Raw genomic sequence first — 24406 nt, forward strand, 5'->3', positions numbered from 1 at the left:
TTCTCCCCTGTCGATGATGTCCGGGTGGCAAGTCCATGTAAATAATTTCATGCAATGTGCCATGTAAGAAGGCATTTTGCACATCTAGCTGGTGAGTAAACCAATTTCTGGCTGCTGCAATGGTGAGGAGACACCTCAAAGTTGTTAATTTTGTTGTTGGTGAAAAAGTTTCAGAATAGTCGACACCTTCAATCTGAGTGTACCCCTTTGCGACAAGGCGCGCCTTATATCTGTCAACGCTACCATCTGAGTTGTACTTTATTTTATAGACCCATTTGCATCCGATGGGTTTCTGTCCAGCGGGTAACGATGTCAAGGTCCACGTTTGATTTAGCTGCAAGGCGAAAAGCTCTTCGTCCATTGCTTTTTGCCAATTTGGTTCAAGGATAGCTTGAGCATAAGTGTGAGGTTCTTTGGTGGCTGTGATGTTAGCAAGATATGCACTATGTGTAGAAGAAAATCGTGAATTAGAAAGAAAATGATGCATAGGATACCTGGTTCCATTCGGTCGGTCTTGGGCAGTGGTCGAATGATTGGCTTGGGATCCCGTTACGTAGTCTTGAAGCCAGGAAGGTGGGGTTGATGTGCGAATGGATCGTCGAACAGGAAGGTCGGTTGGAGAAGGTTTGGTAATGGGTGCTAAACTTCTTGGCATGGGAGAAGAAGGTTGGTCTACTGGAGGTTCAGGTGTATTATGACGAGTAGGAGAAGAAGGTTGGTTTGATGGAGGTTCAGGTGCATTGTGACGAGTAGGAGAAGAGGGTTGGTTTGATGGAGGTTCAGGTGTATTGTGACGAGTAGGAGAAAAAGGTTGGTTTGATGGAGGTTCAGGTGCATTGTGATGAGTAAGAGAAGAAGGTTGATCGAGTGAATGTTGGACAGGAGTGGGTAAGTCAATATCAATAGTGGGCAAAATACCTTGTAATGGAGGTGAGGATTGTGTCTGTGACGGTTGGCAGAATGGGAAAACACTTTCATGGAAGATGACATCCCGACTTGTAAAAAAAGTGTCTGCATCTATATCAAATAATTTATATGCTTTTTGACTGTGAGGATAACCAATGAAGATGCATTGTCGGGCACGCGGATCAAATTTTTGCTTAGGTGAAACAACAGTTGCGTAACAAAGGCAACCAAAAGTTTTTAGGTGAGAAAGTGAAGGTGGTTGATTATATAGTAGCTCAAAAGGTGATTTATTTTTTAGTAAAGGTGATGGCAAACGATTAATGATATATGTGGCGGTTAAAACGCATTCTCCCCAAAATTCTAATGGTAAATTGGACTGAAATAGGAGGGCTCGTGCTGTGTTTAAAACATGTCTATGTTTGCATTCTACTATCCCATTTTTGTTTAGGAGTGTAAACGCAAGTGCGTTGACATTCAATATTTGACGCAATTATAATAATTATAAAATTATATGCAATTATTGTATGCAATATTTGACGATATTGTACCCAATTATATGCAATTAATTTAATAATTATAGAATCTCATGATTAGTATCCTACCTAATTAGATTGTAATTTGGGAGAGAGAAACTCCTATATATTTCCTATACTGATGTAATATACACATAAGAGAATAAGAAACATCTTTTCTTCTTACCATTTTTTATCATTTTTTTATACGGTATCAGAGTCATTTTCGAGCCTATCCTAACGAGTATTTGTTGAGTTTATCAGGCCACCCGCCATCGAGCCGTTATCGGACCACCCATAACATATATCTCCACGCACGAATTGGTAGCCTCGGCGTGAGGGGTGTGTTGGAAATCCCACATCAACTAGAGATTAGAGCCTTTCATAGTATATAAGTGGGTGCAAACCTCACCTCATTGAGCCGGTTTTATGAGGTTGAGTTAGGCTTAAAGCCCACTTCTTAACATCTACAACCTCCCGTACCCTTTAAAGGTTGAATCACCATTTTTTTTAAGGAACATAATCCGATCGAAATTTGGGTATAATATCAATGGCCATCCTATTATTGTCAATACACTTCACGATCCAGTCAAGGAGGAAACAAGAGAAATTCAGCATAAGCAAATGAGTTTGGCTAAAAGATTTATTTTGCTGTGGTTCTAGACTATGCTGAGTACAGTGGAACTTATCTTTAAACATAATAAATTAATAATATAATAAAAATAAATACACTTTGTTTCTAGTTCTAATCTGGTTTATTGCTTATTTAACAAAATTCAAACTAAAATCAGACAACAATTCAATGATAAAAAAACATTTTCGTATTATTTTAAATAAAGTGAAACGACCCTTATTTGATCAAAGTAAACTGAAGCTGACGGGTGATATGGAAAACAGTTATTGACTTGTTGGTAGGTAGTAATGAAATTGGCGGTTTCTTCATAACCCAAAAAAACGTGCGAATAGGAAATGGACACGTGCGTCACGCATGTCGCCTGGCTTGGTATAGGTTTTCGAGGAATACACGTTGACGGAGCGATGTCAACCTGACGGTCCAACCTCGTCTCGGTGTAAACCGTGTTTCCTTACGCGCATCTGAAAGCGCATCGTCGCAGCCAGTAACTGCACCGTCTGCGGCGGGCTTAAAATCTCCACCACCTTCCTCATCGTGGACGCGCGAAGGGCGTCTCCTCTCTCGGAAACCTTCTTAAGCGCCTCCTTGAGTCCCCGAAGCGCCAATTCCTGCTCCGTTATCTCGCCGTCAACCTCTCTGACGAGCGCCAGCATGCGCGGACTCGCCATGCTCTCCTGAACGGAGGCCATTGCCTCAGAAATCTCTCTCTCGGCTCGCTTCGTCTCGTCCCGGACTCGCTCCATTTTGTCCCTCTGCTCCGGCGTAAAGCTCTTGACGGCACAGTCGGCGAGACGGAGAATGAGCGAGGGCTTGTAGTCCCCAATCCAGAGCAGAGAGCTCTCGTAGGCGGAAAGCCAGGGCGGGGAAAAGAGAAGGAAAACGTCGCCGTTGGCCACGTTCGACTTCTCTTCCAAAAATTGCTGGTAATGACACAGAACTTGCTCGATCACCATCCTCTGTTCTGCATCGTCAGGGGACACGCTGAGAAGCTGCTGAAGCAAATTCTCGTGCCGCGCAAGCCACCCCTCGTAGAAGGCCTCGAACGATTTCTGAAGATTCTGCTTGGGCGTGGTCGCGAACATTGACATAGTAGCAGCTGCAGCAGTGTAAGTGGTTGTGAGAGTGATGGTTTATTGGTTTTGCGATTTCAGGAATGTGCGCAATTTATAATCCTCTCGTTTCTCTAATATCATTTTTTAATTAGGGACACATTTTTCTTAGCTGGTAAGGTGGTGTCAGGGATTTGAAAATGTGCTATTCTGTCGTGTGTGGTCGTCTTCTTGATTTGTTCAGTACTTTTTTCAATTGGAGAATAAATTTTCTTAGCATGTAAGGATTTTGGTGCTGGTTTTCCGCGTAGAAGGAGGATGAGAACGGTGGAACTGCATGACGATGGGCTAGGGTTGTGCAATGGCGGTGAAGCCAACTAGTCTCCATTGATTGAATGCCACGTCGTTGGTTTGGAGCCCATGTTACTTTTGGAGGAACCAAAGGACTATGAAATTAAGAAAGTAATTTATGAGCACTTCATTTTGTGACTCGGGTTGACTAACTTAGGGTTAATTTATAATTAAAGATGATTTAACACAATCTTAAATATAAATTAATTTCCTAATTCGGTTTATTAATAACACAAATTTAAAAAACCAGATACCTCATTATCTATATTATTGTCGACATCTTACCAAAAAAAAATTTAAAATGATAGTAATCAATCGAAAATAACAGAAACAGAATCGTTTTCTAGGCCACAACATCCATTTAAGAAAAACTGTTCAAGAACAAGTATAATTCTAACTTTTTTTTTCTCTTACGGGGTAATTTAGCTTGAAATGTGACCCTAAGGGAAATGAAGGCAGTCCAATTATGAAAGGGCATAATAATATTCGGTGTTTTACAGTTTTTGAAGGAGCGATTATCTACCAGAAGGTTCATGCTTGCGTGTATTTATCCTGAATGGTCCATTAGCAACTGGGTGCTGTGAGGCGGTGACTATTCCATTAAGTAATATTCCCAAGGTTATCGCAACTTTATATTATTAATGTTCTATAGATGAATATTTACTCTGTCCATGAAAATAATATTACTTTTTTAGAAAAATTTAAAAACAAATTCTGCAAAAACAAATTTAAAGATATACTTTAAAATTTTGATATGTTGATCACTTGCTCCAATTTCTCTGTTTAAAATATATTAAGTATTGTATTGACAATCTGTTCCGGTTTCTCTACTTAAAAATTCAGTTTAAAAATACCACCTTTTTATATCATCAATCACAAGTTATACTGGAACAGGTAGTAAAAATATCAATTTTCAGAAACTAAACTTTTAGAAATAATGATCATTAATCACAACAAAACTAAATAGATAAATTTGGTGAGATTTATTTGATAATACAAGAATGAATTACATATAACACGAATACTAATACAATACGAATATGGACAGAAGATATATAAAATCTCCAACACAATTACTAATACAATACGAATATGGACAGAAGATATATAAAATCTCCAACACAAGATATATAAAATCTTCAAAATATAAAAAATATAAAACAGGAGACACAAATCTATATATTATATAGTTATAAATATAAATTGATAATAAAAATTTATTTGTACAAGTATGTTTTGAATTATTTTTTTAGTACACAAATGTTTTTCATAATTGATTTACAATGATTTATTTCTTATTTTTATAATCATAATAACAATTTATACAATAAAGTTTAAATTTTTAGAAAATTAATGTATTTTTCTTTTTTAAAATTATGTTAGAACCGTACTATAATTATCAGAAATCTAACAAATACTTTTTGAATTGGACACTTCACGTGTCCTACGGATGTCATACGAGTGTCGATGTCCAATCAGACACCGCCATTTAAGAAGAGTGTCCTAGCTTCATAGATTAGAGATAAAAATAAATGAGTTGGTTTTTGAAATTCGTGGGAAGCGTAGCAGAATGTTTCGGCGGGCAGAGAAGATTGGGCTGTCATGACAATGTTTGTTAGAAATGTGGCAAGTTGTGAGATGCTGTCATAAGGAAAAGAAAGACAAGTTGGATAAAACTGAAGTTTATCCAGCGTCTATGAGTCTAACTTAATTTTGACACATAACAGAGGGGAAGGTTGCGATGGTGCTATATTTTACACTGCATTATCTCTGATTTACAAACAATAGACACTGTTTAAATCTGGGGAGGTGTTTAGTTTGAAGGATAAAGTTGTGATTTTGCATTCCTGAAAAAGCGTGGGAAATCAAATCATTGTTTTTATTGTAAAAAAGAACCGTATTGGGTGAGGAGGGATCCGTAAATAGGTGGTGGGGGCGTGTTTGCAATAAACATTCCAATTGACACAGTCACACATTGTCTGTCCCAAGTGCAGTGTTTCTCAACCGAATGTAGTGTGCTACAATGCGCCGTCTCCAGCGGGAGCGTCACCCCTCTGTATTTCTCTCTCTCTTCCTGGTCTTGCGCTATCCCCTGAGGAAACGGTCACACCCAGATTGAGAACAAGCTAGAGATGGGGACAGAAGGCTCGCGGAATTGGGAATTCAGACACAATGGCCAATGACGAAACTCAGCAGCGCCGTCCACGTCAACAACGCCGGTCCAAGGCTCGACCGGTGGTCCCGCCCAGGGTTCCGTTGCGGCAGTTGTTGCGGGTAGCGTCGGTTGCCGGAGGCATTCAGTTTGGGTGGGCCTTGCAGCTGTCGCTTCTGACGCCGTACGTGCAGCAGCTGGGAATTCCGCACGCGTGGGCCAGCATCATATGGCTGTGTGGGCCGCTCTCTGGGCTGCTGGTCCAGCCCCTGGTGGGCCACTTGAGCGACCGCTGCACCAGCCGGTTCGGCCGCCGGAGACCGTTTATCTTGGGTGGAGCATTGTCGATCATCGTTTCTGTTCTGATCATCGGTCACGCCGCGGACATCGGGTGGTGGTTCGGCGATACGCCCAAACATCGCCCCTGGGCTGTGGGAGTTTTCGTTTTCGGGTTTTGGATTTTGGACGTGGCTAACAACGTCACTCAGGGCCCTTGTAGAGCATTGCTTGGTGATCTCACTGGTATGTTTCTCTTCCCTATCATTTCCAATCGTTGAGGACCAAATCAAAGCCCTAAATTTGCGCTTTCCTCCTTAAATATTAATTGCATTTTCGTTTTTTCCTCGCACTGTACTTTTTTCTTGATTCTTCAATAAAGGTAGGCTATCATCATATATTCAGTTTAGCTCCAAGATGCTTGTTGTTTAGATTGGTTACTACTAGTGTAACCTGCCAAGGAATTACTTAAAAAACTACTAAATTGATGCGCTAACTATTAGGTAATGTTGATCTTCCAATTTTCAACATATTAGATTGTGTGACAAAGTAGTAGATGAAAAGTTGATGTTCAATTTGGGAAATTTATGTTCATTTGGTACAAAACTGCAGCTCGGTAATTGTTGTTTAATACAAACTGAGGCCGTGTCACTTGTGCAAGGCTATTCAAGGGTTTGGTTCTCTACAAATTGATAGTTAGAGACAAAATTGCACCAAATGTCTTACATTTGTTTCGGTCAAGGAAACCATAAGTCACTTGTTATTGTTTTGGATAGAAAAGTTTCCCTAGGGTTAGAGTGGTTTTTTCTCATAGTATTCGAATTGTCTTCCTCAACATGGGTTATTTCCGATGTATAACTACAGTGCACTTCCCATGGTGCTATCAGGATAATAAATAAGATTTCCTTAACAGGGAACTGAAATCCCTGATATTATGCTACATTGCATGATACTCAGTGATTTTAGTTCCTTAATATTCACTTTTCTCAGAGGCCATTTTGGTTGAAGTCCTTGTACTATCTTTTTCTTTTTCCAAGACCCTGTGATTTTGAATATCTTTAAATAACTGGATGATTTGAAGAATTATGTTAGGGAAAGCTATTATAATTTAGAACATTTGTACGTTGAATTTTTTAAATTAAAATAGAACAGAAGTTTCCATTGGCAATGATATGGAGCTATGTAAACTATATAAATGGAGAGAGACAAATATTATTTTGGTTTATTTTCCAATTGTTCCTCTTTGTAGGGAGTTTGGTTCAAAGAAGTGGAGGGAATGAGAGAGACTTTTATAGAGGGAAAAGGTCTTTTTGTTTGGTTAACAAGAGTAGGCATGGGAAAATATGCATAATAAACTGTTTTACCCTTGTAAATATTAATGGAAGGGATGAGAGTTGAAATAATATTTTATGGTAATTTAGCCAATTGATAAGAAGAACCTTGGAATTTGGGAGAACCACACCAGAAAAGTTAGTTTGTTGTAGTTGGAGAACATGGAGCCTTATAAACCCGCACTAGAATTCTATACTTCCAATGAGAGGCTCCAGTCCTGTATCTCACAGTTATATCCTAACTTCTCCCGTGCTGGACAGCCTGATGCCATGCTGGTTGGCTATGCACTAGGCCTTTGACTAGTCTTGGATGAACACTGCAAGAATCAACAAGAAAAGCAGCTTCTTTACTGAAACAACACAGACCCAGTCTAGATTCAATGTGAGAATAGGCAGGAAAGATCACAATGGAATACCTAGGAAAATTCAACACTCTGTGACTCTCCTACTACTGTCAAACTATGCCACAAAACCAATAAACCCTTGTTGTGCTCATATAGATAGTAACTAACTAACTCGAACCCCCTAAGTAACAAAATGCTGATTCACCTTGGACCTTGTCATTCTGCAGCCCACTCCCTTTCTTCTTGATAGAACCTCTTTACTCACGGGCCCCTATCACAAACGGAATCTACATATTAAATCACTTTCCTTACCGTTCAAATTTCCCAATATTGGAGGCAACTGGCAAGATAAAAATAGGAAGGGAGGGATTTTGTTCCTTCATTTCCCTTCCAAACTTTTAACCCAAATGAGGTAAATAAAAACCCTTTAATTCAATTTCCTCCAACCAAAAGACTCTTAGCAGTTGTTTTTAATTCAATAGAGGTTGCGAACATGATCAAGAATATTATGAGATATTTTTTTTCCTCAAGGAAATGGGAGGGAAAATGACAAGAAACTTGGGAGAATTGCATCCCAAAAGCTAGCCATTATAATTGGAGTGTCCAGTTCTTCTTCAAGAGTTTACTGAAGGGTTCTATTAAAATCAATCTTAATTACAATAAGTATTTTCACTACTACTTCTAGCTTTCACAAGTACATTGACAAATCTTCCTAATCTCCCATGAGATTGGGAGCACCAAGTATTCTTTGACACTAAACTGTTTTCGGCTATCACAAGTATTCGTTAGTTAGTTGTCACTTTTGGCTACAAACAAGAGATGTTTGATAACAATTATAGGAACAATTTTTGTAAAGAGGATAGACAATTAAACACTTTTGACAGATATTCTAACTTCACTGGGTGAAGGATATGGCATTGGGTTTCTCTCCATCAAGTATTTTGATCATATTCCTCACGAATGTGTGATATCTTAACACATCCGTCCATGAGTAGGATTAGAGATATTGGAGCGTGAAGTTTGCAAGAGTGATTGCACCCAACCTAACATCGAGACTAAATAGGCTCTACTACCAGGCTTATTTTAGAGTTGGAAGATTTAAGATGAAGTTACTAGAGAAAAGAATATTTTAGTGCGAATATCTGAATGAAAAGAGGGCTTTGTTATATTTAGTCGAATAGATTCTTAATACACTAAGTGGGGTCTATTTCTTGGTGAAGATTAAATGGTGTAACTTCCAAGTACATTAATTAAGCATGGCTATTTCCACTGAACGCTCTAATAATAGCTAGAAATTCACCCAGTTGGAAATTGACGTAGCTGATGATTTGATGGAGAGTTCATTAGAAAGTCATGAAAGGTGATAGTTGGAGGAGGTCATTGGAATGCTGTTGGAATCTGTTGGGAGTCACCAGCAGTTGCAAGTCACTGGAAAATGTTGCTAGAAGTGTTTGATGCTGGAGAAGAAGGTCAATGGATAAAAGAAGGTGAAAATAGCAAAGCAAGCTACGGAAATAAAAAACTGTTCTATTTTAAAAGCATGGTAGGAGAACCTCAATGGGATGGCTCATAGTGGATGCTATGGCATTGATCCTATATTGTAAATGAGCCTAACTCTGAACTAAAACCTAGCTCAAGGGGAGAGGATTGCTTGTCTCTTGTGAAGGAGTATTTGGAATTATATTTAACCAATGTTGGACATCTTAATATAGATAAACATCTTACTATTTTCACGTAAGACAATTTTTATATGGTACTGTAATGGTATCTCCTTTGCTGGGGGTGGGACCTGCATCCTATCTGAAATCTATATTTGCTAAATTTTAAGAGAAAGAAAGAATCTCTTGCTAATATTTAAAGATCTGATGCATACATGCATTCTCATACCCCATAAGCTGCATTGTTCTATCATTTATTTGGTTCCTTGCTTCTAAAGCTAGATGATGTATCGTGTAAGAAGCAAAAGGGTTGATGTGCATTATATCATAATTTCTTTTGTAAATCTTTTGCACATCTATTGGGAAGGTTCTATTCGTTTTCTGTCTCTGATCTAAAGTATTCCAGCCAAAGAAAAACTACTACGTCACGTAAAACTTGAAATCAAATAATCAGCATCAGATAGTGGTGAATATATGGAAACAGAAATATTGTAGCAGATTATTAGCAGGAAATATATTTTCTTCTATCTCATATTTGGTAACTATAGGAAAGAAAAGGATAAAAGTCAGCTGTCCCCCTCCCCAAAAACTGGATAAAATGATCCCAATAGACATGGAATATAATTAGAATGATAGAAAATAATAAATTATCCTTCAAATTGCTGATGTTTATTTTTACACAGATGATTGTGTGCTTGATATGTACTTCTAGAATGCAGTTCTTAGTTAAATTAAAAGGACATGGTTTTTATCTTTTTATTTTGATTACATCTTGCCTGAATGGTTCTGCAAATGTGGCCTTCAATGTCTGAATAAAACCCCTTCACCCCACTTCAAAAAGAACGGAAAAAATTACAGTAAGAATATATCTTGTGTAAATTGTAATTTGTTTAAAATATCAGCGCTAAAAAGAAAACAATACATTGACTGCCTCTATTATTTTGTTTATGTTCTTTGAATGTTAGCCAAGGATCATCGAAGGACACGTGTTGCAAATGCTTATTTCTCCCTGTTTATGGCTATTGGTAATATTCTTGGATATGCAGCTGGATCATACAGTAGTTGGTACAGGGTCTTTGCTTTCACTATGACCCCTGCGTGCAATATTAGTTGTGCAAATCTCAAGTCTGCTTTCTTTCTTGATATTGGTTTCATTGCTGTCACCACTTATATAAGCATCCTAGCAGCTCATGAAGTGCCTCTAAGTTCAAGTGGGGCACAACCTGTTGAAGAAGCAGCAGGGGAATCGGGTGCTGCTGGAGAAGCTTTTCTGTGGGAGCTATTTGGGACATTCAGATATTTTTCGACCCCAGTATGGACAATACTGTCTACTACTGCCTTAACATGGATTGGATGGTTTCCATTTCTCCTTTTTGATACTGATTGGATGGGCCGAGAGATTTATGGTGGTGAACCAAATGAAGGCCCTAATTATGATACTGGAGTTAGAATGGGGGCAATTGGCTTGTTGCTTAATTCAGTTGTTCTTGGAATAACGTCTGTACTCATGGAGAGGTTATGCAGGAAGCGGGGGCCTGGGTTTGTGTGGGGAATCTCAAATATCTTGATGGCTGTCTGCTTTATTGCAATGCTTGTTGTAACCTATCTGGCTAATAAAATTGGATATATAGGCAAAGATCAACCACCAACTGGCATTGTGGTAGCTGCATTGACAATCTTTACCATTCTTGGGTTTCCACTTGCAGTGAGTTGCTCTATTTCCTGCCAAAAGCATTTTGTTTGTTCTTTTTTCTGCCAATAATGAAGGAACCCTTTCTGTCTCCCATGTTTCTTAAAACAAAACTCAAATTCTGTCTTTTTGCATGGTTTCAGTGGCTCATCATATGAAGTATCTTAATTGATTTGATTTTGGCTGCATGATCTCTTTAGCTCAAACTGACTTCCGTTCTCCTGTGTTACTTAAAATAAACAGTACTATTATGTTGTTCTTCAATTCTACAATTATGGTTCCTAGAGTGCCTTGACTCAATCTTGGCAGCAGTCTTCTTACCTTAAACTGGCTTTTTCCTACTCCTCTTGTTGAGAATCAAGACATGTTAAAAATTAAAATTTAGAAATGTCCCCATTGCATGAGTTTGCCTATATATTATCTGAGAGTTCTGTGTAAATTAATCTGGCTTCTTGGATCAATTATTTCAGATCACTTACAGCGTTCCATATGCCTTAATTTCCACACATATTCAGTCATTGGGGCTTGGCCAAGGTGGGCAGGGTTGATGCCTTATTCTTTCTTGGATATATTATTGTATTTTATGACTACTTATATTAATTGTTGGTATTTCCAGGATTGTCTATGGGAGTCCTAAATCTTGCAATAGTGGTCCCACAGGTATTGCTTTTGTTTCCTTTTTAATTATCCCTATTTTGTTTCTTTTGTTGGATGGGGTGGTTGAGAACCAAAGGTAGTTCTATGCAATTGTTTGTTTGGCATTCCCAATAGATTTTGGGAAGAAAAGTCTTAGAAAGTAGACTTTAAGTCTAACTCAACTTCACAAAACCGGTTTGTAAGGTGAGGTTTGTCTTCACTTATATAATATAATTTAATCATATATCCCCAAGAAAGAAATCAAACAGACATGATCAACAAAGAGAAATTAAAGATACATGATTGAATTTGTAAATCAATTTACTGTTACAGAGTATTATTATACAGTATTGAATTAACAAGAAGAATTATTTATTACTCTGAGTGAAAGAACAAAAGCCAGTGAACCTCTGTTGCATTAAACATGGTTGTAAGACAGAGGAGCACTACATAACATACAGTTATTCAGTTGTAACAAACTAAAACTGTCAGCTGTTCAGTTCTAACTAGTAACTGACAGCTGTTATATGACTACAACAGAAAGGGAACAAACTAGATATACAAAATTAGTGAAAAACATATCTATAACACCTCCCGCTGGCTCAAGGTGGATGTGAAACAACAGGCAACTCAGCCACTTTGAGCATGGATTTAAGAAAATAAATCTTAGTGGTGAAAGTGGTTTGGTCAGGACATCAACCCATTTATCTAGACTAGCAGTATGCTGCACAAGAAGCTGCTTGGCTAGAACCTTTTCTTTGACAAAGAAAAGATTGAGTGAAGAAATTTGGTAAGTGGAAAGAAATAGATGAAATATATTTCTGAGATGTCTTACAAATGTGATTACAGTCTCTATTTATAGACTGTTTTACAACCTAATTAAAGAAAGAAATAATAGGCAATGAAAGCCAGAAATAATGAGTGTTTAAAGCTGTACAAATAAAATAAAATAAAATCACTAACAAATTTGTCCTAATAAATATAAAATGGAATCTGCACTTAATTATAACACAATTCTCCTGATTATGCAACACTCCCCCTCAAGTTGGTGAATGTATATCTATCATTCCCAACTTGCAAGTAAGATCTTCGAATTGTTTTGTGGGAAGTCCCTTAGTAAACATATCTGCCAATTGGAGTCTTGAAGGGATGTACTCAGTGGCTATAAGACCATCATCCAACTTCTCTTTAATAAAGTGCCGGTCTATCTCTACGTGCTTTATTCGATCATGAACCGGATTGTGTGCAATACTGATAGCGGACTTATTATCACATGCCAAACCCATAGGAGCTTCATATTTTATTTTTAGGCCATCAAGTATGATCTTCATCCATAAGAGTTCACACACCCCTTGAGCCATGGCTCTAAATTCTGCCTCTGCACTTGATCTTGCAACTACATTTTGCTTCTTGCTCCTCCATGTCACCAGATTTCCACCCAAGAACATGCAGTAGCCTGTGGTGGATCTCCTATCAACAATCGATCCTGCATAGTCTGCATCAGTATATACTTTCATGGATAAGTTTTCCCCCTTTTTGAATAACAATCCCCTTTTCCTGGAGAGGCTTTTAAGTACTGAATAATTTTATCTACTGCCTGCAAGTGTCTTTCTCTTGGATCATGCATAAATTGACTAACCACACTAATTGCATAGGCTATATCTGGCCTAGTGTGTGAAAGATAAATGAGTTTTCCCACAAGTCTTTGATATTGTGTCTTCTCCACTTTTGGGTTTTCCTCATCATTCCCAATCCTATGATTTTGCTCTATTGGCACTCCAGTGGGCTTACAATCCAACTTACCAATCTCTTTGAGATGATCAAGGATGTATTTCCTTTGAGAAATAAAGATGCCTTGTCTCGAGTAAGCAACCTCTATCCCAAGGAAGTACTTTAGCTTCCCAAGATCCTTCATTTCAAATTGAGCAGCTAGTCTCTCCCTCAAATTTTGTTTTTCAATCTCATCATCACTTGTAATAATCATATCATCTACATATACCAAAAGTAGAGTGAGTTTACCATTCTGAGAATGTTTTATAAACAGAGTATGGCCACCTTGACTTTGTTGGTACCCCAAAGATACCATAGCTTGAGTAAACCTTCCAAACCAAGCACGAGGTGATTGTTTAAGACCATATAGGGCCTTCTTAAGTCTGCACGCCTTATTCCCTTCATTAACAATACCATAACCAGGTGGAATCTCCATGTATACTTCTTCCTCCAAGCTTCCATGCAAGAAGGCATTTTTAACATCAAATTGATGCATTGCCCAACCAAAGTGTGCTGCCAGGGAGAGAATAATCCTGACGGTATTCATTTTTGCCACTGGAGCAAAAGTCTCCTCATAATCGATCCCATAGGTTTGAGTGTACCCTTTTGCAACCAACCTTGCTTTATACCGATCCAGTGTGCCATCAGACTTATACTTAACTGTGTATATCCACCTACAACCCACTGCTTTCTTATCTTTTGGTCTCTCTACAATCTCCCAAGTCTCATTCCTTTCTAACGCGCTCATTTCTTCATTCATGGCTCGAATCCAGTTCTCATCTTTTAAGGCTTCTTGTACCGATGTAGGGATTTTGATAGAATCAATAGCTGAAAGAAAACTCTGGTGCTGCATAGAAAGTTTTTCTGTAGACACAAATTGGGATATAGGATATTTGGCACAAGATCTTTTTTCTTTTCTCAAGGCAATAGGTAAATCATTTAGGTTAGGTTCAAAAGCAGTATTTAAGGTGTCCTCAAGAGTCTCACTGGTATGAGTTCTTACCTCCGGTTCAGACAATTGAAGTTGCTGTTCGACCAGGACGGGTTCTTGTTGCCTTCGCTGATATTGTTTTCCAAAATATTTGTCTTCATTATTCTTCTCTGGTAATGATGTTGGTGCAGGGTCTTTGTCATCCTCCCTAAGAACGAAATCCTGCAACAAAGGAAAAGGTGGCAACTCAAGGTCCTCAGCTTCTTGAATACTCTCCCCCTGAAGCTGAGAACTAGGAAAGAAAGACTCTGTTTCATGGAAGGTGACATCTTTGGAAATATAAACTTTACGACTTTGAGGATGATAACATTTGTACCCCTTTTTGTTGGGGGCATAACCGATGAAGACACATTTGATGGCACGAGGATTTAACTTACCCCGATAAGGACTATGAACATGGACAAAAGCAGGACAACCAAAGACACGATTCTGAAGACTATTCAACATGGGAATAGAAGGATAGAATGTGGTCATAACCTGAATAGGAGTAACACCCTCTAGAACCCGAGAGGGTAATCTATTAATCAAATAAGTGGCAGTCAGGACTGCTTCCCCCCAGTAAGATCTAGGAACAATGTTTGGAAAAGTAAAGCTCGAGTAACCTCAAGGAGATGACGATTTTTCCTTTCAGCAACCCCATTTTGTTGAGGAGTGTCCACACAGGTTAATTCATGAACAACTCCATTTTCCTCAAGGAACTTGGAAAGGTTTTGGTTCACATATTCTCTTCCATTATCAGAACGCAATCTCTTAATTGGACTTTCAAATTGTGTTTGAATCATTATGTAAAACTTTACAAACAAGTGAAAAATTTCAGACTTATCTTTCATGAGAAATATCCAAGTAACCCGAGTACAATCATCAATAAATGAAACAAACCATTTTGCACCCGAGATATTAGGAATAGGTGAAGGTCCCCATACATCTGAATGAATAAGATCAAAAGGTTTAGAACTTTTATTACCATTGGGAGGAAAAGTTGTCCGATGGTGTTTAGCAAACTGAAAAACATCACAATGAAATGACTCAGCAGACACTTTTGTAAATAAAACAGGAAATAAGGACTTTAGGGTACTAAATGGAGGATGACCAAGACGTCTGTGTTGAAGCCATATCTGAGAGGATGACCAAGATTCACGACCTTGCTGAAGATTAGAAGTGTGTGCCTCTTTTTACTTTCTTCATGCTGTAAATAATATAACCCGCCCTGCTCTTTAGCAATTCCAATAGTCTTCCCCGTGGCAAGATCCTGAAAAACACAATGGGAAGGGAAAAATACCACTGCACAATTTAAATCTTGGGTAATCTTTTAAATAGACAAGAGGTTATTGGATAGTTTGGGAACATGAAGCACATTTTTTAAAGGAAATGAAGGTTGAAGGTGAATGTTACCACGACCATTAATGGGGGTAGTGGAACCATTAGCAACAGTAATATATGGCTTACCGGATAAAGTAGTGTAGGATGAAAAAGAAGAGGAATGAGGTGTCATATGATCAGTAGCACCAGAGTCTATAATCCAGATATTTTCAGTACTAGAAGCATTAAAGGATAAAAAACTAGAACTCTTACCACTCATAGTAAAGGAACAATTGCTAGATGGCTTACTAAGGGAGTCCATGAGAGTTCAAAACCAATTGAGTTTTTCAGATTGGCAAAATTTGATCCTGTTCACACAAAAAAAAAAATCCGCCGAAAAATTTTTTCGGTGGCGGTTTCCGGCGGCCAGCGGAGGTTTCTGGCGAGCAGTGGCAATTCCGGCAAGCGGTGCAGTTTCCGGCGAGCGACGACAGTGGTGGTCGGCGGTGTTCAATGGCGGTGGCAGTAACGGTCAATGGTGCAAGGTGGTGGTGGTCAATGGAGAAAGGATAAGGAAAATAGAAAGTTGCAGCAATGAAGGCTGTCCAAAAAAAAAAAAATAATTGCAGCAATGAAGGCTGTCAAGGAAAATGATTACAGCAATGAAGGCTAAAAAAAAATAAAAAATTGCGGAAGCAGAGTCTCCTAGATCAGGAGCTCTGACACCATATTACGAAGTGGACTTTAAGTCTAACTCAATCCCATAAAACCGGCTCATAGGGTTGAGGTTTGCACCCACTTATATACAATTAAAGGCTCTAATCTCTAGTCGATGTAGGATCTCCAACACACCCCCTCACGCCGAGACTGCCAACTCGTGCATGGGACTATATATTATGGGTGGTCCGATAGCGGGTGGCACGATAGGTCCAACAAATACTCGCTAGGATAGACTCGAAATGGCTCTGATACCAAGTGGAAAGAAATAGATGAAATATATTTCTGAGATGTCTTACAAATGTGATTACAGTCTCTATTTATAGACTGTTTTACAACCTAATTAAAGAAAGAAATAATAGGCAATGAAAGCCATAAATAATGAGTGTTTAAAGCTGTACAAATCAAATAAAATCAAATCACTAACAAGTCTGTCCTAATAAATATAAAATGGAATCTGCACTTAATTATAACATAATTCTCCTGATTATGCAACACTTTGCATGTAAAACATGATTGTGAGCTAAATTCTTAGTTATCACAATAAATAATCAGAGTGCGATGAGGGATAACTAACTATGTGAGTCGAGTTTGAATCATAGTGGAGAAGTAGTAGAAGAAGCAAGGCTCTTGTATTAACTTTTGTGCTTGATCGGGCTAAAACAGTGTTTTGTTGACCACCAAGAGACTAGGACCTATATTTCTATAGACTGCAGCACCATAAGTTGACCTTCTCTCATATTTGTCTTTGCTAGGAGATCCTTTATATATTGTGTGTATGTCAAGAGTGCCATTGGGCTGTGGCTGTACTTCAATAAAATAATGCAAGGCCCCTACTGTTTGAGTGAAAAACAGAATCAAATTTCAAACAGAATCAAATTTATGAATAAGATGCTGAATCAAGGACGAATAGTTTCCCATCAAATCATATGCACCAAGCTTAATATAAATATAATCAATTCTAGAACCCTCACATACTCAGTGAAGAAATTTGCCAAATGATTTTTAGAGTTGACTAAAACACCAAATTTGAAGCAATATGCAAGAAAGTTTAATTATCACAAATTAGTGTCATTTGTGGAACATCTCTATTAAGAAGTGAACTTTAAATCTAACTCAACCTTACAAAAATGGCTCATAAGGTGAGGTTTGCACCCACTTATATACTAAGAAATGTTCTAATCTCTAGTCGATGTGAGATCTCCAACACCCCCTCATGTTGAGACCTTCCAACTCGTGCGTGAGACTATATATTTATGGGTGGTCTGATACTGGCCAAATAGCGGGTGACTGGATAAGCCCTACAAACTTTCGATAGGATAGAATCTAAATGACTCTGATACTGATGTGAGTTGATTTTAGGATTGCGCATTTTTATGGGTTGCACTTTGTTTATGGTTTTTAATTTAGCAATTATGGTGATAGGCTCAAAGAAGATTGTCACTGGACACGAACTTAACCAAGTGGTTAAGTAAGTGTGAAGGTTCTCTTCTAGAGAGCAAAAGAGAAAACACAATTATATGGTGATGATGATGAGGTTCGGAATTTTTAGACAACAAAAGGTAGAAATGATAAAGATGACCGAATGGAGAAGAACATTAAAGAACATGAAATGGAAATGAATAATGATGCAAATAAAGAAGGAAAAGAGAAAGAGTAAGAAAAGCTTATGGATGATGGAGGGGTGGTCACGTCACTAGGAGTGGTGGAAGACTCCAAGATGAGTGGTGAAGAACCGTCACTTGAGGTGCACTACACCCAAGATAAGACCCAAGAACAATTTAGGAGATAAAGCTCACTAATCACTCAAGCAGAGTTTCTCTTCTATATTCAAATTCAAGTGTGTGAAATACATGAGGCAAGACACTCTATTTATAGGAGAGAGTATCTTGGAGAGCAAGATAGAGGGGTAGGGTTGTCATTTGTGAGAAACCTTCTAGAAGGTAGGTCAAAAAAACCCTAAACCTAGGTGCACATGTCATGAAAGGTGGGCTTGGCACAAGCCCAAATTACTAACCACACCATACTCAAATTGCTTACCCTACTCAAATTACTGATCACACCATACTCTAGTTTATTCTTCTATTTGGCACCTCTAAAGTGAGCCCAATTTATGCTAAGTACACCCCATATTATGCTATATACACCTTAATCTACTGAAATTAAAAACAAAGAAACTAGCTGATGCTCAGCTTCCATCACATGAGCTCTACTCCTGGTGATCCTCCGAGGAATGATAGGCTCTGAGACACTAGCTAGTGGATGATCCTGACCTAGCCCTGGGTCCTGTGTCATGCCCCGGGTCATTCTTCTGAAAGGTTGGGCTAGTTTAGGGAATGCTCTATCTCTCGGGACTTCATCAGATACCATATTAAGAAGTGAACTTTAAGCCTAACTCAACCTTACAAAACCGACTCATAAGGTGAGGTTTGCACTTACTTATATATTATGAAATGTCCTAATTTGTAGTCAATGTATGATCTCCAACAATCTAAAACTTCAATTCTTTGATCAATTGGTTGAACAAAATAAGTTTGCACGAGGTTGAAATCCATGATGATTCAATACCCTGTTGTTGCATTGGTATTGCAACATTTTGTTTATTTTCTAGGAAATTAAGTTATTGCCAATAAGAATGCACTATTCGAAAGTGGATATCTTATTAGTGAGATAACCTATTGAATCCTCATTTGAATACCCCACAACTCGATGTGTAGTAAGGTATTCTTACCTGCAAATATACCCGCCATTTGAAATTATTTAGATACTCTTAATTATATCTAAAGAGTTGCTCTAACTTAATGTATGTTTCACTTTTTTTAGCATAAGTGCATTTTCCAAATAAGTTATTTTTAATGTAAACATGTTTAAATTCTTTTGTTTTTATTCAAAAAATTGTATTTTAAAAAATATACATGAATACTTACATATATTCATTAACAATTGTTGTTACTCGCTTAACTTCTGCTCTGGTGGGTATGGGTACATGACAAATCTTCATCCAACGATGTGGGTGATGAGGGTTACTATTTGATTTTGTCTTGCCCTATTACCGTTCCTACTTGGAGCTCCTTTGATACATTTCAAAATATAAATGCGAGAATTCCAATGTCCTTCACTTGACAGTTAAGAAATTTACTAACTACAGTAACTAAACTACAAAGGAAATATTGGGTTGCGTGACTAAGTGATGATTCAACTTCCTAACTTGTCATCTAATCATCCCTAGGTGGCAAAGGGAAATGATAATTGTGAAGAGTTGGAAAACACCATAGGCACGGAATATAATTGGTGCAAGGAATTTGTGCTTATTCCCAGACTCATTCACTAGTCACTTGAGCACCAAAAAAATCTACTTCAAAATGCGTGAAATGGTGAATTTTAGAATACTACATAATTACTCATCAATCTTATTCCAACAAGAATTACCAAATGTTAGGTGATCAACATTGTCTTGACCCTTAAGCTAAAGCTTGATGTCAAAAGTTCAAGTGTCATAGTTGGTCCCATCCAGCTTGTCAAAAGAGATTGGGAAGGGAAACATTTGGAGAAAATAGAAAGATCAACCTTGGGAGTGGTAGAAGACACCATGGGTCACAACCTAAAAGATGGAAACAACTTGTAACACTAAAAAAAAAAAGTTAGAGGCCTTATAATGGGCAAAGAAAGCATAGAACAAGGTAGAGCATAGTGGGAAACATTGATAATTCTTGGAAAGAATGGTAGACACGATGCCAAAAAATCATAGCTAGACAAAGATTATGACAGCACAACTCGAGAAATTGAAGAGACACGATGTTTTGAATTCACACAGGATTGAGTCACGAGCCTTAATACGAAATAATCCTTCATTGACATATGGTTAAGGCAAAAAGCATACTCCTCCTTGAGTCGGACTAATGCAAGTTTTTTCTGAAAATTATATTGGAAAGAGGAAGAAACTACATAAACTAAATACATTAATATTTGTGAAAAAATGTGTAAGCAATAAGCAATAATTATGGAATTACTTTTCCCTTTTGTTTAGTGTTTTTATCTCCTCAGTATGAATCCTCCCTCTGTTCCTTGTTTAATAAATAGCAACAACTTTTACTTTTATCTCAAACACTTGAGATGCCTCAGTTGCCTTCGAGTACATGTGATTGATGAAATCTGAAATATCCTTCATCGTATTAAGAAACATACATGTGTCATTGATGTTGGGCTTGACTTCACTAATCTTTTGTGAAAAAACTATGTTGATTTTGGATCAGACATCATGGAGATGCAAATCAACAACCGACTGTCTCATGGGTGATTTTACAAAGAACAGGAAATAAAAATAACGCATGCTCTTGAAAAATGGCAATGAAGGTCGTATGTGGTAAAAATAGAGACTAGGACTCCATGAAAAAACCTAGAGCTCGGATACCATGTGAAAAAATGTGTAGGCACAAGGAAGCAATGATTATGGAATTACTTTTCTTGATCTCAAAAAGAAAGAATACATGGGTATTTAAAGAAAAACGAAGTCCTAATAAAAGAAAGTAAATATCTTGAAATAAAGGAAATTTATCTCCAGAAACAAAGAATCTAAATCAGGAGCAAATCTACCAAATAAATTCTTAATCCCGATCCCTTAATTTTAGGGATTTCTTACAAACAAATCCATATTTATTATTCAATCAATCTGTATTTATTGTACCTTAAATGTGCAATATCTACATCTATATTTCATTAATATTTAAATGAAGAAATACAATAATCCTAATCAGTGGTCCACATCACATGGTTTCCCTTGGGCCAAACTCTTCCCCATGAGACCAACTTGTAAGGTAAGATTTCCTAATAAGCTCTTGCTCTCTATCTATTGAAAATGTGAAACTTGAGATTTTTCCAATATATCCATCATATCCTACACATTTGAGCTTGATAGGTAGATGATATGGTAGATATCTTAATCAACCCTTTCAAAAGTGCGAGTTTCTTCCACATTGGTACTTCCGTACAAGCAACAATGGTTACCCACGTGTATCGTCATTTTTATCACAACGGGACACGCTTACCTAAAAGCCTGGTCAGGAAGACTTTCGATACAAGAAATCCTAACAATACAGGATTCAACTACTCACGTGTTCGATCCATGTTCACTGCACCATTTTGATGGGATTTTTCTGTGGAAAAACTCCGATGTGATTCGACACCAATGAACCATGAACATTTCATATGAGAAAATCAAGACACCATTTCCAACCCAAAACCTTAAGGCAATGAAGTATGTGGGTCTTCTTTCTTATATAGTGCTCTTTAGGCACATTCTTACTCAATGTGGGAGAAACTCACACATGGAATCCTAACAATTAATGTAGGATAAACTTAGATATTATCCTAGAATATATGTTTTGGCATAACCCAACTTCAAAAACTAGCTCATGAGGTGAGGCCCATGCAAGTTACCCCCTACTTATATACATTATGACCATATTACTAGTCAATAGTGGTATCCTTAACACCAAAAAAATGGTGCCTAAGGATAGTGGATCCGTCTATAAGGCACACAAAAAATGGTTGTTTGTTTTTAGCCTTTAAATACCATGTTGAGAAGAGAGAAGGCAAGAACATGATTAAGAAAATAATTGCCTAATTACTATAAATCCTAGAATTCCTTAACTACAGTGATTAATATATATCTACAATATCTAATAGACTCTAAAAGTATATCAAGTTAAATCTCACAAGTGGTCTTGAGTCAATGTACCGTCACAATTTCACATCACTTGATAAAATGAAATGTATAAATGAATAATCAATTAATAGACGTTGATACATGTCTTCGAATACCATTAATGGCAACAGGCAGCACAGTTATAGTCTCTGGTCCCGTACTGTGAACTTCCTTAACTATACATGATTTATAGTTCTCTCCCAAGGTATTTTGCTGAGTAAAACTATGAGGCAGTAATTTTCATGCTGGGGCCATCAATTGAGACGTCTTTTGACTAAGAATAACAATTTTTGGCATGGTAACTGAGAAAAGTTTAGAGAGTTAAGTCATGCCTGATACAAGTGTCAAGATATGTCTCTGATACATGGGTCCTTTTTAAAGGTGTCCATGTTTATGTTTTTAACTTTTAATTTGGTCAACTTATTCTCACCTTTCATCTGCACAGTGTAAGACAATTAAAAGCTGTCCATTATTACAAGAGTACAACAAGAAATCTATTTCAAATAGGCACAAAAATAAACCATCTGTATAAAAAATAGTAATGATCTCCACTTCCTTGGGATATCTCTTAAGAAAATTTCATTAAATAAATCATGACCTGAGCACTCAAGGTAGGTCCTTGGAGATTTGTTTCACACCAAAACATTCTAGAAGAACGATTAAGAGTATGAGCATTTTGTTAAAGAGAAGTAGATTGGAGAACAGAAAATTTAGCAGAGCTTAATAAAGCTTTTCCTTACTCCTGCTAAAGCTTTAATTTTAATTCAAAGAAATTTGGATTGAAGGACACAACATTCGCTGAGAATTTCAAATTACCTACTCTATAGGATATAGCAATTAAATGCGCTATGCCGTGACTTACATTATGGTCTATGTCATTTCTTCAGGCGCCACTTTGATTTATGTCATTCATTATGAGCCCGAATTATTGCCTCTGTAAAACCAATTCAGGCTGCTGAAGAAAGTACTTGAAATACCCATCTCAATTAATTCACTTTTCCTTGATCCATCATGTTCTGATATTACGTATTGCTTGAGACAGGCAATGAGGTTTACCCAGAGTCGCACTGCTAATTTGTACAATCATGCAGGTTTAATGAAAATTTGTTTTGTGCTTTTGCTCTCTTCCCAAATACCACATTTTAAGTAACTGATTGACAGATTTCAAACATCTAGTTACATAGATTATAGAATTATTTTCAAATAAGAAAATTCATGAAATTGTTTTGTAGTTCCAAGTTTACGTGGATTTGTCTCTTGTAAAAGAAAACTTTGTGGGAAAGGATCCTATTTGAGCTGCTAAGTTTATGTATATGGATGTTTGAAATAGATGGTGGTGTCCCTGGGAAGTGGACCATGGGATCAGCTATTTGGTGGAGGAAACTCTCCAGCCTTTGGCGTGGCAGCTGTTGCAGCCCTTGTCAGTGGATTCATAGCTGTCTTGGCTATTCCCCGATCTGGCGGTCAAAAGTCTAGAAGCCAAGTATGAGGTATCATGTTCTTTCTACATTTGACAAGGATTTCTTTTGAAAGAGGGATGAGGAAAATGGACAGGTAGCAATAATTTGTAAATAGTTATGTTTTACTTCTGTTTGATTGTAGTCTTTTTATTGAGCCTTCTATTCATTGAGATACCCCCGGCCGAATCTTTTTGTAATTCGAATAATTGATTATATGGATGTATTTTCATTTTATATATCTTTATTTATGGCCGATGAGGTAATTTTTTAGTGCTATTATTTTCTGATGTTTTGGAAGCTTTTGACTCTCTCTGTCTCTCTTTTGTCATCCTGATGAGTGAGTGGTCTGTTTTAAACAGTGAGAATGTTCTGCTTTGTTAACCACGAGGGACCCTCTACTGGCCGTAAGAAAGGATGATTTTTCTTGATGTATAAGGAACAATGTAAAAGAAGAAATTCTTATAGCACTACTTTTCCAAACATCCTGGCAACTCATATAATCATAAAAGCTGCCATCAAATACTGATTAGAAGATTATCTGCAATCAGTGGAGAATTTCTTCATTGTAAATCAGCACCACCTGTGTAGATGTTGCTTTTAAAGACTAATGCGGTGGGAAGTAGTTGGGGCATCTTCTGTAGGTTCTAAGATTACTAGTGGGCAACATCTTCTTTCCAACCAAGATGAGTTGCTGCTGTTTGAGAATTATTCCACTTGAAAAATTCTTTTATTTTGAGGATTGTGCATTGATGCTTCAAGCATGATGTATTGGAATTTTAATATTTATGTAATTTGTTTGTATTAGTTAGATGAATGTGCTTAGTGGCCAACAGTGAATATGTTAATTGTGCTGATGGAAACCTTGATTGAGACACGGTTTAATGTCCCGTTTTTCTTTTGGGTATAATACATTTCCTTTTAAATAA

At 37.4% G+C, this 24406-nt stretch overlaps 2 protein-coding genes across 3 annotated transcripts; one reads left to right on the forward strand and one right to left on the reverse strand.

Annotated features, from left to right (window-relative positions):
- Positions 1–2221: 2221 nt before the first annotated feature.
- LOC137822672 (protein RESPONSE TO ABA AND SALT 1-like) lies at positions 2222–3656 on the reverse strand. The gene has a single exon (XM_068627615.1). The coding sequence runs from the start codon at positions 3138–3140 to the stop codon at positions 2460–2462; it is 681 nt and encodes a 226-aa protein (XP_068483716.1). The 5' UTR covers positions 3141–3656; the 3' UTR covers positions 2222–2459.
- A 1500-nt stretch (positions 3657–5156) lies between these two features.
- Positions 5157–24406, forward strand: LOC137820746 (sucrose transport protein SUC4-like). 2 transcript variants are annotated; one of them, XR_011082677.1, is made up of 6 exons: positions 5157–6126; positions 10179–10918; positions 11374–11437; positions 11520–11563; positions 23351–23574; positions 23840–24406. XR_011082677.1 is itself a non-coding variant. In XM_068624982.1 (6 exons), the coding sequence occupies exons 1-5, from the start codon at positions 5625–5627 to the stop codon at positions 23507–23509; spliced, it is 1509 nt and encodes a 502-aa protein (XP_068481083.1). In that variant the 5' UTR covers positions 5157–5624; the 3' UTR covers position 23510; positions 23840–24406. The 2 variants fall into 2 exon arrangements, 1 of the variants encoding a protein (XP_068481083.1); XM_068624982.1 differs by having other exon boundaries at positions 23351–23510.

Source organism: Phaseolus vulgaris, chromosome 9, assembly GCF_000499845.2.
Source record: "Phaseolus vulgaris cultivar G19833 chromosome 9, P. vulgaris v2.0, whole genome shotgun sequence".
Classification (NCBI taxonomy): Eukaryota; Viridiplantae; Streptophyta; class Magnoliopsida; order Fabales; family Fabaceae; genus Phaseolus; species Phaseolus vulgaris.

Bases quoted from the DNA above. Each gene is read 5' to 3' on its own strand.
- LOC137822672 (XM_068627615.1), bottom strand. From the start codon at position 3,140: ATGTCAATGTTCGCGACCACGCCCAAGCAGAATCTTCAGAAATCGTTC.
- LOC137820746 (XM_068624982.1), top strand. From the start codon at position 5,625: ATGGCCAATGACGAAACTCAGCAGCGCCGTCCACGTCAACAACGCCGG. The intron at 6,127-10,178 runs GTATGTTTCTCT...TTTGAATGTTAG, and splicing joins ATTGCTTGGTGATCTCACTG to CCAAGGATCATCGAAGGACA. The intron at 11,564-23,350 runs GTATTGCTTTTG...TGTTTGAAATAG, and splicing joins TTGCAATAGTGGTCCCACAG to ATGGTGGTGTCCCTGGGAAG.